Raw genomic sequence first — 12,658 nt, 5'->3', positions numbered from 1 at the left:
TATGCATGAGTTTGTTCTATCTGCGATCGATGTCATACCATGGATACTTACGCGTGTCGTCGTAGGAGACAGGTACTCTGATGGCAGTCGCCAGGGAGACCAGAAGCAAGAGAGATGCGAGCGGCGAGTCCATGGTGGCCTGTAGCCTTCAAGAACTGCCTTATCCTGTGAAGAAAAGACGAGGTGTGAGATAAGCAGCCGTTATAGTATTCTGGATCAGCAAAATGTCTAAATTCGATATTTTTACTAATTTCATGTCATAGCGCATTTTAGGGTTAGTTAGAAACCAGGGCTGAATTCGTCGCAAGTTCAATGTGGAATTTATGAACTTCAAATACTTTAATACATTGTTTCTTTGAAATAGGCCTGTCAGTCAGTCCACATACGGTATGTTGACTCTCAATGAAGTAGACTTTCCTTGCAGGCGTTGAATGGTACGTTAACCTCAACATTCAAAACCCAACAAGTCAATGATTGCAACAGCCTGAAATCACATACTACCTAGTCCTTAAGCTCTAACTTTTTTTTATTAATCACTGCTGCTTTACAATCTGTTCTTGAAGGAACATTCAGTAAATGTATTGCAAGATTGGACAAGAACACCTAAGAGTTGTCAGACAACTCTTTACTGATTGTTCACAAAACGAAATGTCAAATCAAGAATTTGATGGTGCTTGAGGCGATACATTGCTTCACTGTTGTCCAGTAAGTTGATGGCCAGATAATTTGGATGTAAGTTGAGTCGCTGTTGATATCAACAGCTGTATAAAGCGATTTCTTCCTTGATGGTGGGGATTCATAGGACACTGTGTAAGTTTATATTGGACACGAACCAAGATGCATTGGCTATACAGCGAAAAGATTTAGATTCGAATATTCTTAAAATATCTTTGTTGGAATTGCTGACAGAACCCCACAAATGTAATCCGTATGTCCATATTGGTTAAATTACTGTTTTGTAGATAATTTTGTTGTACAAGGATAGTTGACAGCGCTTATTTAGCAGCTAAGTTTGTCGATTAAACTTCAGTTTATCTTCCATTCTCTTTGTTTTGATGTGATGTTTTCAGGTTAGACGTTCATCTAAATGCAGACCAAGGTATTTTACAGTTGTGTCTAGTTTAGACTTTGGGACATTTCTTCTTGCGCAAAGTGAACCTAATGTGTGTTGATTTTGTGCAGTTTACCATAACATGCCACCGGTGTAGCCATTGCTGTATTAGAGCTAAATGATTCTCAAGATGCCGTGAAGGATTTTCTTGTGACGCAATAATAGCTGTATCAAAAGTTGCGGTTGATGTGTTATTAATTGTTGGTAGATCATATATATATAAAGTACAATATAAAGAGCAGGACCCTACTTTGAAGGACTCCAGATTTGATACGATGTAAAGAAGAAAATTCATCTTTGAACTTTACTTGAAAATAGCTATCATTTAAATAAGATGTTAGCAACAGATAATATGGATGAAGGAGTAACAATTTTATTTTATACAAAAGACAGTACGCCAAACTTTGTCAAATGCTTGTTGTATATAAGAAATAGAGCAGAGCAGTAGCGATGTGATTCGAAGTCCTAAAATAATATTAGTAAATTTTTGTTCTAAGATAAACACAATTGCATATTCCTTGGAGAGATTAATCATACAGACTTATCATTGTAAGAACTGCAAATAAAAATAAACGCTGTAACATGTGTCAGAAGGAAATCTTTCGGACTTAAATTTTCAGTTAATTTGTATGCGATAATGAAATTTTAATTTTATTAACTCAGTGAAATTTATAGCCAACAAATAAATTGACACTTTTTAAATGTTTTAAGTTTTAAAGTTTTATACTGTATTTTAATATACCGGTACTCATAAGTGTTACAAAGTGAACTTCAAGAAGAATAAATAAATTGAGATAGCAGGGAGAAATAAATTTAAGAAAAAAAAATCAGTAGTCAAAACTCCATTATTTGTTTGCCTGGAAAAGGCAGTAGAACTTAAATTGACATAACAGATTCTTCACGTTAAAAAGTGACACTATGCCACTGATTCGGTACATATGGTCAGTCCAAAAAATTATTTTAGTTGATTATTTAACGATGCTGCATTAACGACTAGGTTATTTAGCGTCGATAGAATTTGTGATCTTGAAATAATATTTGGCGATATGAGGCGAGGATTCGCCATAGATTACCTGACATTTGCCTTATGGTTGGACAAAATCTCGGAAAAAAAACCAAACCAGGAATCAGTCCAAGTGGGAATCGAACCCATGTCCGACCGCAGCTCTGGATCAGAAGGCAGGCGCCTCTGCCGACTGAGCTACGTCGGTAGCTCCCAAAAATTCGAGACTCATGTGTTTAAATATGTGACATACGTTTGCTTCATAATATATTATTACGTGTTCTGTCGTTGAATAAAACAGAAGATAAAGGTAATGGTGTAATTTATGATGTAATTTAATATACAAATATTCGCATAGGTATAGATTATTTTCTACTCATCATTTTGTATAAGCAGTCGGACCGAGTTCATTTTACTTTTCAGATTTTGAGAATACGAGCTGATGTAGAAAACGTCAATGAATATATAAAGTATTTGAGCTTTTTGTGTCTTGAGACTCAGTCGAATGTATAACGACTTTCCACCAAAAGGATCACGATCGATTCCTCTGGGATGCTTTGAAGTTATAGTTTGGTTGCAACGTAGTTGTGGAACGGATTGCTCAGAGAACTTCGGTTTTCCCAGTCATTTTAATTTCACAATTAGTCCATTATCACAATATCATGTAATTACCGTCAGTAGCTACTTAAATATAGAGATACCTCTATGTTTAGAAAACATTACATCATACATTAATATTTATTTTTCTGTAAGGAATGCCGATAATGTTTCATCCTCCCCGTTGTGATATTGAAAAAACAGAATTGTGAAAGATGGCGCCATCCCTGCCAAGTAGAATGGGGGCACAGACTAGAAGGCTGCAAATTCAAGATGCCCCTGCCCCCCGGGGTGATACATGTATGTGTGGTTGCGGGCAACACCTTGCCGTAATGACAGCCTGCTTGTCATGCACGCCTCCTGCAGACAGTAATATATATGTTCGCCACGCCCACTCGCTCGTTGTTTGTTAGGGGCCCACGCGACAATCAGCTCAGCGCACCGGTTATTTATCTCAGTCGCATTCGTCTTCGGTCACGTGCGAGGTGCATATATTGTTTACCCGTCCTAAAATAGACGCATTTGCGTGGAAGTTGTATACTCACGGTCAATCTTGTACTCCTGAAATCGGCTACAGCTGGTCTAACGGTAACTACATTGAAAATGACAAGCAGAGATCGAATTTGAATTGAAGTATGAAGTGAGATTTCTGAGAATTGTAGAAGTGAGATGGCAGGACCACAGTAAAAAAGAAACTATGAAGAACCATACAGGAATAAAAAAAACTAGTTTCAAAACCGTAACTATGTCACTGGCTATCTCATGTCGACAGAATGAATGAACGTAGAATACCAGACTACGAGTTATATGAATCGTCTAGAATCAAATTGCACTTTGTCCAAATTATGAAATATGGGATTAAGGTTGTATGTTACTGCTGAATTATGCAGAGAATGTGATAAACTGCTCATTTGGAATGAAACTGGAATTTATCTGCCTTAACTTTAGTAGTAAACTCAGCGTTTCCAGTCTAACTACATTAGTTTTTTGTCTTTTGTGACAAATCAGGTTTTTGGATAAATTGCAGTTTGATTCTAGGCGACTCATATTGTGTATATCCAATCATAAGGGAACAATTGTGGAACAACAAAAAGCAATGGAAAAACCAAAAGTAGGAACCGCGCCAGAATAATGAAAGGAATAATTGACCGCCTATATTATAATTTTGTGGTATTTAAATCTTTCCTATGTTCATAATGGCTTTTCCAGCAGTGTTGCTAACCATATTTATAAGAACTACAGTTTAAAAAGACATCTAGTTTCGATCGATGTTATTTTTCTGTAAGTGCGTTATTGTCACTCTAAGACAGCCACAGAAATGGAATACACATAGGAGAACTAATATCTTCCTACATAAACAAACTATCAAAAATATATACTTCACAAGTAAGTTTCTACGCTTAATAGGGTAAAGGTTGGTAATACTGTGATACGAGTAATATTGTGATAGTTCTTTTTGAGAATTTATTACAATTTTACTGAGCGAGAGGAGGACCGGTTTTGTGCAGCAACTTGTCCACGAACATTCCCTTAATACGTTGACGCAAAAACCGATCTTCCTCTCGCTCAGTAAAATAGTAATAGATTCCCGAAAAGAACTATCATAATATTACTCGTATCACAATATTACCAACCTTCACCTTATGTGCTATAATTTCTAGTACTTGCATAACACAGTTTGCTATAAATAGGGATTTAACATGGGAAATCAATTATTTGTAAATACTACCTCTCTGTAGACCTATGCTTTATAAGAAAATTTAGAAGGAAAACTTTTAAAGGACTAAGAATTATTTTATTTTTTAATAGGTTCAAAGGAATGTATTAGACGAAACAGGACTGTATAATCGCATATGGGTTTCATGGTTGCAGGCATGTACAGTATATTCCTATCCAGACTGCCTGCATACTTTGACAGGAAACTACAATGTATTAATAAATATGGCGCATTTCGAGCTGTATTCTCGTTTATTTTTGCATTACGTTTACTACTATATTAAAAGCTATAGAATTTCGAGTTAAATTAATGTTCTTCCTTTCTGTAAAGAACCTACTTTTTTAAAACTTAAAATATTTAATAGCCGGTTCTACGAACTGCGGCAAATGTAACAAACGGTTCCTGCGAACCGGCTGAATGACACCACTGCCACTGTAATAAACTGTGTTACATATATTGTATAATATTAGCATGCTTTAAAATTAACAAAGCCAAATTTCGTTAATAAATCTACTCAGATGTAGCTTTTCTTATTTGTTGAAACTGTTAACATTCTAAAAGAAACTGTTAGCTCCATCATCATCATCATCATCATCATCATCATCATCATCAGCACCATCACCACCACCACCACCACCACCACCACTACCACCTCCCCCACCACCACCATCATTCTTCCCCCTTCTCTTCCTCACCGTCGTCTTGATAGTTTTTTATTACCTGCATATTTATCAATCCTTCAATAACTTCGTCACGATACAGCGCACACTTACGTCACTGCCTGCAGCTGCAAATTGGTTAGTTCTCACGAAGACTACGGTAGCTCTCACTTATTCACAAGACATATCTCTTATAAATCTCTACATTATGTACTAGTACATTACAGTTCTTCCTCGCTTATCCATGATTCCAGTTTTTGTTTTGAGTAGACAGGTATAAAGTACCCAACAGAGTAGATCCATCACGTGGTCGCGTCGTATTAATTTCTTCTGAAGAATGGAACCTATGCGCAGTTCCGGTTCTTTGGAGATATTAAGTTCCAGCACACGGTGGAATATTCAAAAGTCTCCTTCTGAACAGAATCACCATGAAAGCCTAAAATCTCATGCCTTTGTTATAATTTGGCATTTGTTTGGATTTCCCTGGCGTGGAGGTAACACGACTGTAAAACACAGGACAGCCCGTTTATAGCGGACAAGTAGCTTTCATTCCCGAGACGGAATTCGAAACTACAGTAAAGCATCGATTATCCGAAACAATTGGGGACGGGGGTGTTCGGATAATAATTTTTCACATAACCCATCATTTATGAAAACAAATTGTGCCGGTGATATAGAAGCAGTATGAAACAAAGAAACACTGATATTAAACACAAAACTGTACATAGAGTATATATTTTTTATCACACGTCTTATAAAATAACATAGAAAACTGACTAGCCTAGTTTGACAAGTTCAAAACTTTTTTTTCCTTCATAGCTGAGACTCGTTTTTTGCCGCTAAATCTCGCAAACAGCGCTAGCGAAACTTCTACATGGCGCGCGCGCAAATTCAAATTTTCCGACTGGAACGCTTTCAGTTAACTGATGTTTCGGTTGATCGGTATTCGGATAATCGATGCTCTGCTGGACTATGGTAGTAACGTCAAAGCTGCAACTTAACTGCTGCGTACACTCTTTACGTTCGAACACTGTATACACCCAATCTAGTACAACAAAAAGAAAAAATAATAAATCCAACTCAAAAAATAAAATCAGTAAAATAAGGAATTACAAACCAAACTAATAAAGACAAAAACCACTTGCAAGGAATTCTGGTTATTCCTCTCATATTAAAAGTGAAAGAAGCATCTCTTGCCAGATGCAGTGCACGAAACGGTTGAATTGACGAACTTTAATAATATTTAAAAGCAACGGTTATGAGTTCGAATTCAGTCTAGGAAATATGTATTTGCGCTTTCAACATCAATATCAATGTAATTGTATATTATAGGTGAGGGCACAACGTTGTGCTAACTTTACATCAGGGGAGTCTCACTGTGGTTTCTCTAGTGCTAGTTCGAAATGCCCACATTCAAGCTTGAGATAAGCCCACTTAACCCTCGAAGAAGTATAAGAAGACTACGAAACATGTTTTTACCTTTCCTATCAGTATTTTTACTTATCGCAAATTATATGTTTAACTTACGTAATGCAAAATTTATTTTGTTGTCACTTAGAAAATATATTAATGTGTGGAAAGTTGCTATTCTATGTCGAAGTTTTACCACAGTCTAGTATATACAGTCACGAAGCTCAATACGTAGTAAATATGCATCCATAGATAGTTGCTAACCACTAGGATCGCTAATATCGCCTCATTACAGACAATGCAAAATAGTACCGGCACAGTCTATTGTTCCTAGTACCCTCACAACTCAAGCTTCGTGACTGTATATACTAGACTGTGGTTTTACTCCTAACTCTTTTTGTTTGCTTTTTTCGGTCTGGAATTGGAAACCACATAGCTGAACTCTCATACTAAGGGGGAAGCACAACGTCAAATCATCATTTAGGAAGTAATACTATGATTTATGTTTTCTTTTTTTTAAGTAGTATTTAGTAACCTATGTACAGATTTATCGAATACAATGTTGCGTAAGCACTGTTGTGTATTATAATATAACCATGGTAACTCCTTTGTTCTCAATTAGAGATCTGGGAAAATTGCAGAATTTGTATACTAGTCTTTGTATCTTGCAATGCTTACGAATTATGGAATACACAACACTGCTTATAGAAGATAACATTCTCAGCAGCGCTAGGAGTTCAAATAACTTCAGTTCCTTTGGGAAAGTAAGGGATTGTATGTCTTCTTTTGTGAAATTTAACTACAATATGGCAATTACGAGGAATAGAAGAGCAGCATTCCTGCTACAAAATGTGATTAATTTTTTTAATTATTGTGAAGACTCTTTAAAAATATTTATATAGGAAGGTACGTACTGCATTTGCATTCACTAACTTCGAATCTTATTCTAACACAGGTATGGAATGATTTTGGTATGCCTTACCTAATTATTACATCTTCTCCTTTGTCATTTTACGTTTAGACTGATAACTACTATCCTTCCATTTCGTTTTCGGATGTTCAGATTCTCTTTTACGCCGAGATAATTCCTAGATATTTTATTCTTCTCTTTACTTTACTTATATTTTAAATTTAACTTTTGTGTTCTGAATTCTCCTTCTCCTTTCTTATGTTTCCTTTATATTCTCATAAATATTTTCATGTTCATTTCTGCTCAAGATTGAGGGATATAGGCCCTAATATTTGTAATATACTCCTAGATTAAATTAGGAATTACATGTATCGTTCCTTAAAATAGGAAGTGTATTTATCGATTTCTCACAATATTCATTTCTAAAGACGAGGCACGATTTCTTAAATGGGAGTATTAACTATCTGTAGTAAACTGGTGGTTTATATCAATTTGTTTTAATAGACATAAGGAAACATTTATATTGGTCTCGAAGGTCCAACGGTAAGTGGAGACTAGATTTCTGCGCTCTAACTTCCAGAATGAAGAGAAAGGGAAGGATTAGTAGGAGGAGGAGGAGGAGAAGAGTGACTAGCTTCACTCCTCGGTCGCCATACTGATGATAAAGAAACTAGCTAATTTGACAGGAAACCGAGTTAATCCTAGAGGTCTACAGATTTGTTACAATTAGTGTCATCTTTCTGATCCTGTGGTTGTCTTACTTATAATTCTATCCAAGTTCGCAGGTTAAATACCGGCCGAGAACAATAGCGACCCTCCATGGCTTTCTTTGAAAAATAAGTTTTTTTTTGTATTCGACGACGCTGTATCAGCTACCAAGTTATTTTGCGTCGATGGATTTGGTGAAAGCGAGATGAAGCCGAGGATTCGTCATAAATTACCTGACATTCGTCTTACGGTTGGGGAAAACCTCGGAAAAATTTTAATCAGATAATTATTTCAAGCGAGAATTGAACCCACGCCGATTGAGCGGAGAGCAAGTTAATATGAGAGAGTTTCTTCGCATATTTATAACCCTTGAATGAGATAATTCCAGACAAAATTCTCACTCATCAAAATTCAACTCTGCTAGTTGAACTCCTATCTTTAGCTTTGGGAGTAATTAGTTCCATCTTACATACAATTTCCCACCTCTCATAAAATGAATTCCTAATACTGCCGAACCAGAGGAGGAGTGCGACCGGCCGACCAACCAACCAACTAATTTTGTAACATCGTATAAATTTGAGAGATACGAGTATTTACCAAATATTACGTAGTTACTATTCTAAATTAAGTTTGTCTGAGAGAACACAAGGCGCTGTAGTGTTATTCAGGACTACGTCAGAACATAATTAACTCAAGAACCTTATTGTCCTTTTACCTGGATACATAATGTTAATTATCGTTATCGGAATGAGATTTTGAAAATTTTAGAGAAAAATTATGTACCGCCATGATGGCTCTGTGCTAACGCATTGGGCTTATAAGCCAGGGGTCAGCGAGTTCAGATTCCACTACAGCCTGGTTTTATAATTTGCGTTAGGCAAGGTCGTTGTGCAAGCAACACAGGGGTTTTCTCCGGGTACTTCGGTTCTCCGGTGATATCTAAAAAATTCTCCATCATCATCATCATCATCATCATATGACTCATTACTAGCATAATGTAAACTCACCGTCTGTGATGCTCTCTAGATAATCTCTGACAAACTAAGTGGTCTACGCTTCTCGGCACTAGTGGCATCTATGACCTCGCTCGTGAAGTCAGGGCGAATAACGGCACGTTAAGGATCCTGCCATTGGAGGGAGGGAAAGAATTATGTGAGCGTATTTGTCATAGGCTTAAGTAGCCTATAACTAATACGCGTTCAATGAAATGCTTCTTTTTAATGGAGCGTTGAAATGAAATCCGAATTGGTTTATTTCAATTTCATAGTACTCGGTTCTTCTACACTCATGTGGAAGAGAGTCCCAACTGTAGATTATCCAGAGATCATTCAGTTTGTTGACTGACCGAGATTCAGTTCACATGTTGTGAGATATGTGGCTGACGAAAAACATTAATAGGTATTGTCAGGAGACTTTGGTTTCTCTTTTCATTTAAATTCCATCGTGCTCCATTATCATCAAATTATCATTTAATTGATTATAACTACCTCTGTAGGTTGAGAGAGCTGTTAATTAAATACTACCTACATGCCTATCCGGACAAAAGACTTAACGAGAGGAGGCGAGTTTAAAGTATTGGGGAGGGTTACGTGCCCCATGGTTTGCCGACCGACTGAGAGAGTTGTCACTGAGCCACATGTGAAGCCACGCCCACTGCATTGTGTTGAGCGCTCAGCGGCCCTGAACTGGATCTGAGCAATCAGATCAGGGAGCTGGGAGTGCGGCGAGAATTCACGACAGTATTTGATCACAGTCCAGTAGCGCGTCAGGTGTCAAGTATTCCGCAACACCGATCAAATTTAATTACGCAAGAGTACCATCGATTCTTTTCATCTCTTTCCCCTCTTCAAGCAAATGTTAAATGTTATGTTTTATTTAACGACGCTCGCAACTGCCGAGGTTATATCAGCGTCGCCGGTGTGCCGGAATTTTGTGCCGCAGGAGTTATTTTATATGCCAGTAAATCTACTGACATGAGCCTTCGCATTTAAGCACACTTAAATGCCATCGATCTGGCCCGGGATCGAACCCGCAACCTCGGAAGCAAATGTTGAGCTGAGCTAATAATACATGGTATCACCAACGTAAGATGTAAACGTTGTACCTAGTCCCGAAAAAGAATACATAAGTAGCAGAACAGTAATTATGTCCTGCATACATCTCAAACTCGTAACTACAGAATGTAAACCATTTTAGTAGTTTATGATGATGATGATGATAATAATAATAATAATAATAATAATAATAATAATAATAATAATAATAATAATAATAAATGTTGGACTAGGTGATCCGTTTCGGCGGACAAAGGAATGAATCTGCCAAACATACTGGTAACAGGTCTATCTAGTCTTCCTTTGTCTCTCAGCCTGTAGTTGAAACCGTGTGACAGTATATTTTTACTTGGTTATTTAACAACACTGTATCAACTAGTAGGTTATGTAGCATCGATGGGATTGGTGATAGTGAGATGGTATTTGGGGAGATGATGCTGAGAATTCGCCATAGATTATCTGACATTTGCCTTACGATTGGGAAAACCTCGGAAAAGTCCAACCAGATAATCAGCCCAAGCGGGAATCGAACTCACGTCCGAACGAAACTCCGGGTCGGCAGGCAAGCGTCACAGCCGACTGAGCTACGTCGGTGACTGTGTGATAGTATACTGTAGTCATTCATTACTGTGACATGTTGTCTCCAGTTATATTTGCATTTATTGATTTTTTTCGAGGATGAATAAAGTTTTTGTTTCGTGTAGAATTCCTTAATTTCGTTTGTGATCTAACGAAGCGCATCATGCTGACAAATCTCATCTGCTCTCTTAATGTACATACTCGTACATTAGCATGTTTCTTCGAATAATCTGAATTTCTTTGCCATACAGTAATGCTAAAACAACCGAAGTGTTCTACATTTTAAGTCTTGTAGTCTTTTTATTAATTTTCTTAGGTTCGATAAGCTTTTCCACCTATATAGCCTATGGTAACTGGCATAACTGATATAGTAATTAAAAACTTTTATTTGTTAGTCTTGCTTGTCTTGTAAGACAGATTTGTCTGCTGTCCCTGGAAAACACTATTTCGTGCTCACAAAGTTTAGTCTTTAAATAGCACTATCATGATTTTGTTATTACTATTGTTATTGCTGTTAATATTACGATACTATTAAAATACGAGTTCGCCAAAAAAATGTATACACTCTTTGTCAGACTGTATCGGGATATTGATATTGTCAATTGATTTGAATTACGAGTATGTTGTAGTATGGTCTTTCGCTCAACAGATGTCGATACTTTCATCATGATAGTGAGAAAACAAAATGGCTGGAGCACGCATGACGTTTGAGCAGCGAAAATGCATTCTGAAGTGGTTTATGAGATTTGATAATGCCGTTGAAGTGCAGCGTCAATGGAGGTGGGAGTATGAAACAAAACCCCCAACCCGCCTAACAATTAAACTATTATTGACAAGTGTGAGGCGCATGGAACGATTTGTGATATTCACAAAGGAAGATCGGGAAGACAGCGTACAGCTACAAGTACTGCTTCGTCGGCTCCCGTTTTGAAAAGGTTTGTTCCTTCTCCACAGAAGTCTGCTACGCAATGTGCATATGAAGTGGGGATTAGCAGAACAAATGTACGACGAATTGGATACTTTAAAGTAGAAGGGTGCAAAGTGCCAAAATGAAACATTGGGGATGAGAATTGTATACATATTTGTGTCATGGTTTTTTTTTACTGATAGAAAACAGCAATAGTACAGTGTTTACTCATTAATAATAGTGGTATGTAAATACATTATTTCTCCATATTTAATTATATAACACAGATTGTGAAAAGGGTTAAGTAATGGGTACAGTTGCAGTAGAATGATGCAAAGTCCAATACTTGTTTTTCCTATTCTGGAGCAATTTTTACTCACAGATCTCCCTGTAGAACTGCCTTTGCTCCTCATTTGGAAGATAGGGAGTCATTGCTAGTAGACCCCCCCCCCCTTCTTTTCTTCAGTAATTTCCCTATTTTATGCTTTAACTTGAAACAATGCTGACTGCACATCTTTCACGTTTTTTTTTTTTTTAAGCACTTCAATGGTATGCACTGCTTCATTATCATGGGACTATTTCACAGAAACACTACCTGCTTTACTAACATACTGAATGCAACATGCCTTAGAAATATTCAAGTTCTTGATGGAAATTTGTTGATCAGCAACATTTTGCATATTAAGGAAATATGACTCTAGCATTGAAACGGTTTGAAATGGTTTTACAACTTTAGAGTCTTGTACGATTTTAAGCACTAGGAATGAAGGCTTTTGTCACTTTCTGTTGTTTTTCAATCAAAGCGAAATCAGAATCGCATTGCAAGAAACTGTGGCCGCTGAGAAGGAAACGTTGTTCTATGTGCTCAAATAAACCAATGACAACTAAAAAGAGACACATGAAAACCATTACACGATTTTTGTTTTCAGCTGCACAGTTATCAGATTATTTCTGTTTGTTATGTCCATATTCATCAGTTTTAGTACACACGAGGCAATCTCAT

At 36.9% G+C, this 12,658-nt stretch overlaps 1 protein-coding gene across 2 annotated transcripts in view; it reads right to left on the bottom strand.

The window, feature by feature from the left end:
• The window catches only part of LOC138706062 (mucin-17-like), a 286,190-nt gene that overhangs the window by 83,408 nt on the left and 190,124 nt on the right, over positions 1 to 12,658 (bottom strand). For both annotated transcript variants that reach the window (XM_069834977.1, XM_069834976.1), the window contains exon 2: positions 52 to 165. In XM_069834977.1, the coding sequence (XP_069691078.1) occupies positions 52 to 133 (82 nt within the window). In that variant the 5' untranslated portion in view covers positions 134 to 165. The remainder of the gene's footprint in view (positions 1 to 51; positions 166 to 12,658) is intronic.

Source organism: Periplaneta americana, chromosome 9, assembly GCF_040183065.1.
Source record: "Periplaneta americana isolate PAMFEO1 chromosome 9, P.americana_PAMFEO1_priV1, whole genome shotgun sequence".
NCBI lineage: Eukaryota > Metazoa > Arthropoda > Insecta > Blattodea > Blattidae > Periplaneta > Periplaneta americana.
The sequence above is the reverse complement of the archived record's forward strand: the minus strand, read 5'-3'. Positions and strand labels throughout refer to the sequence as shown.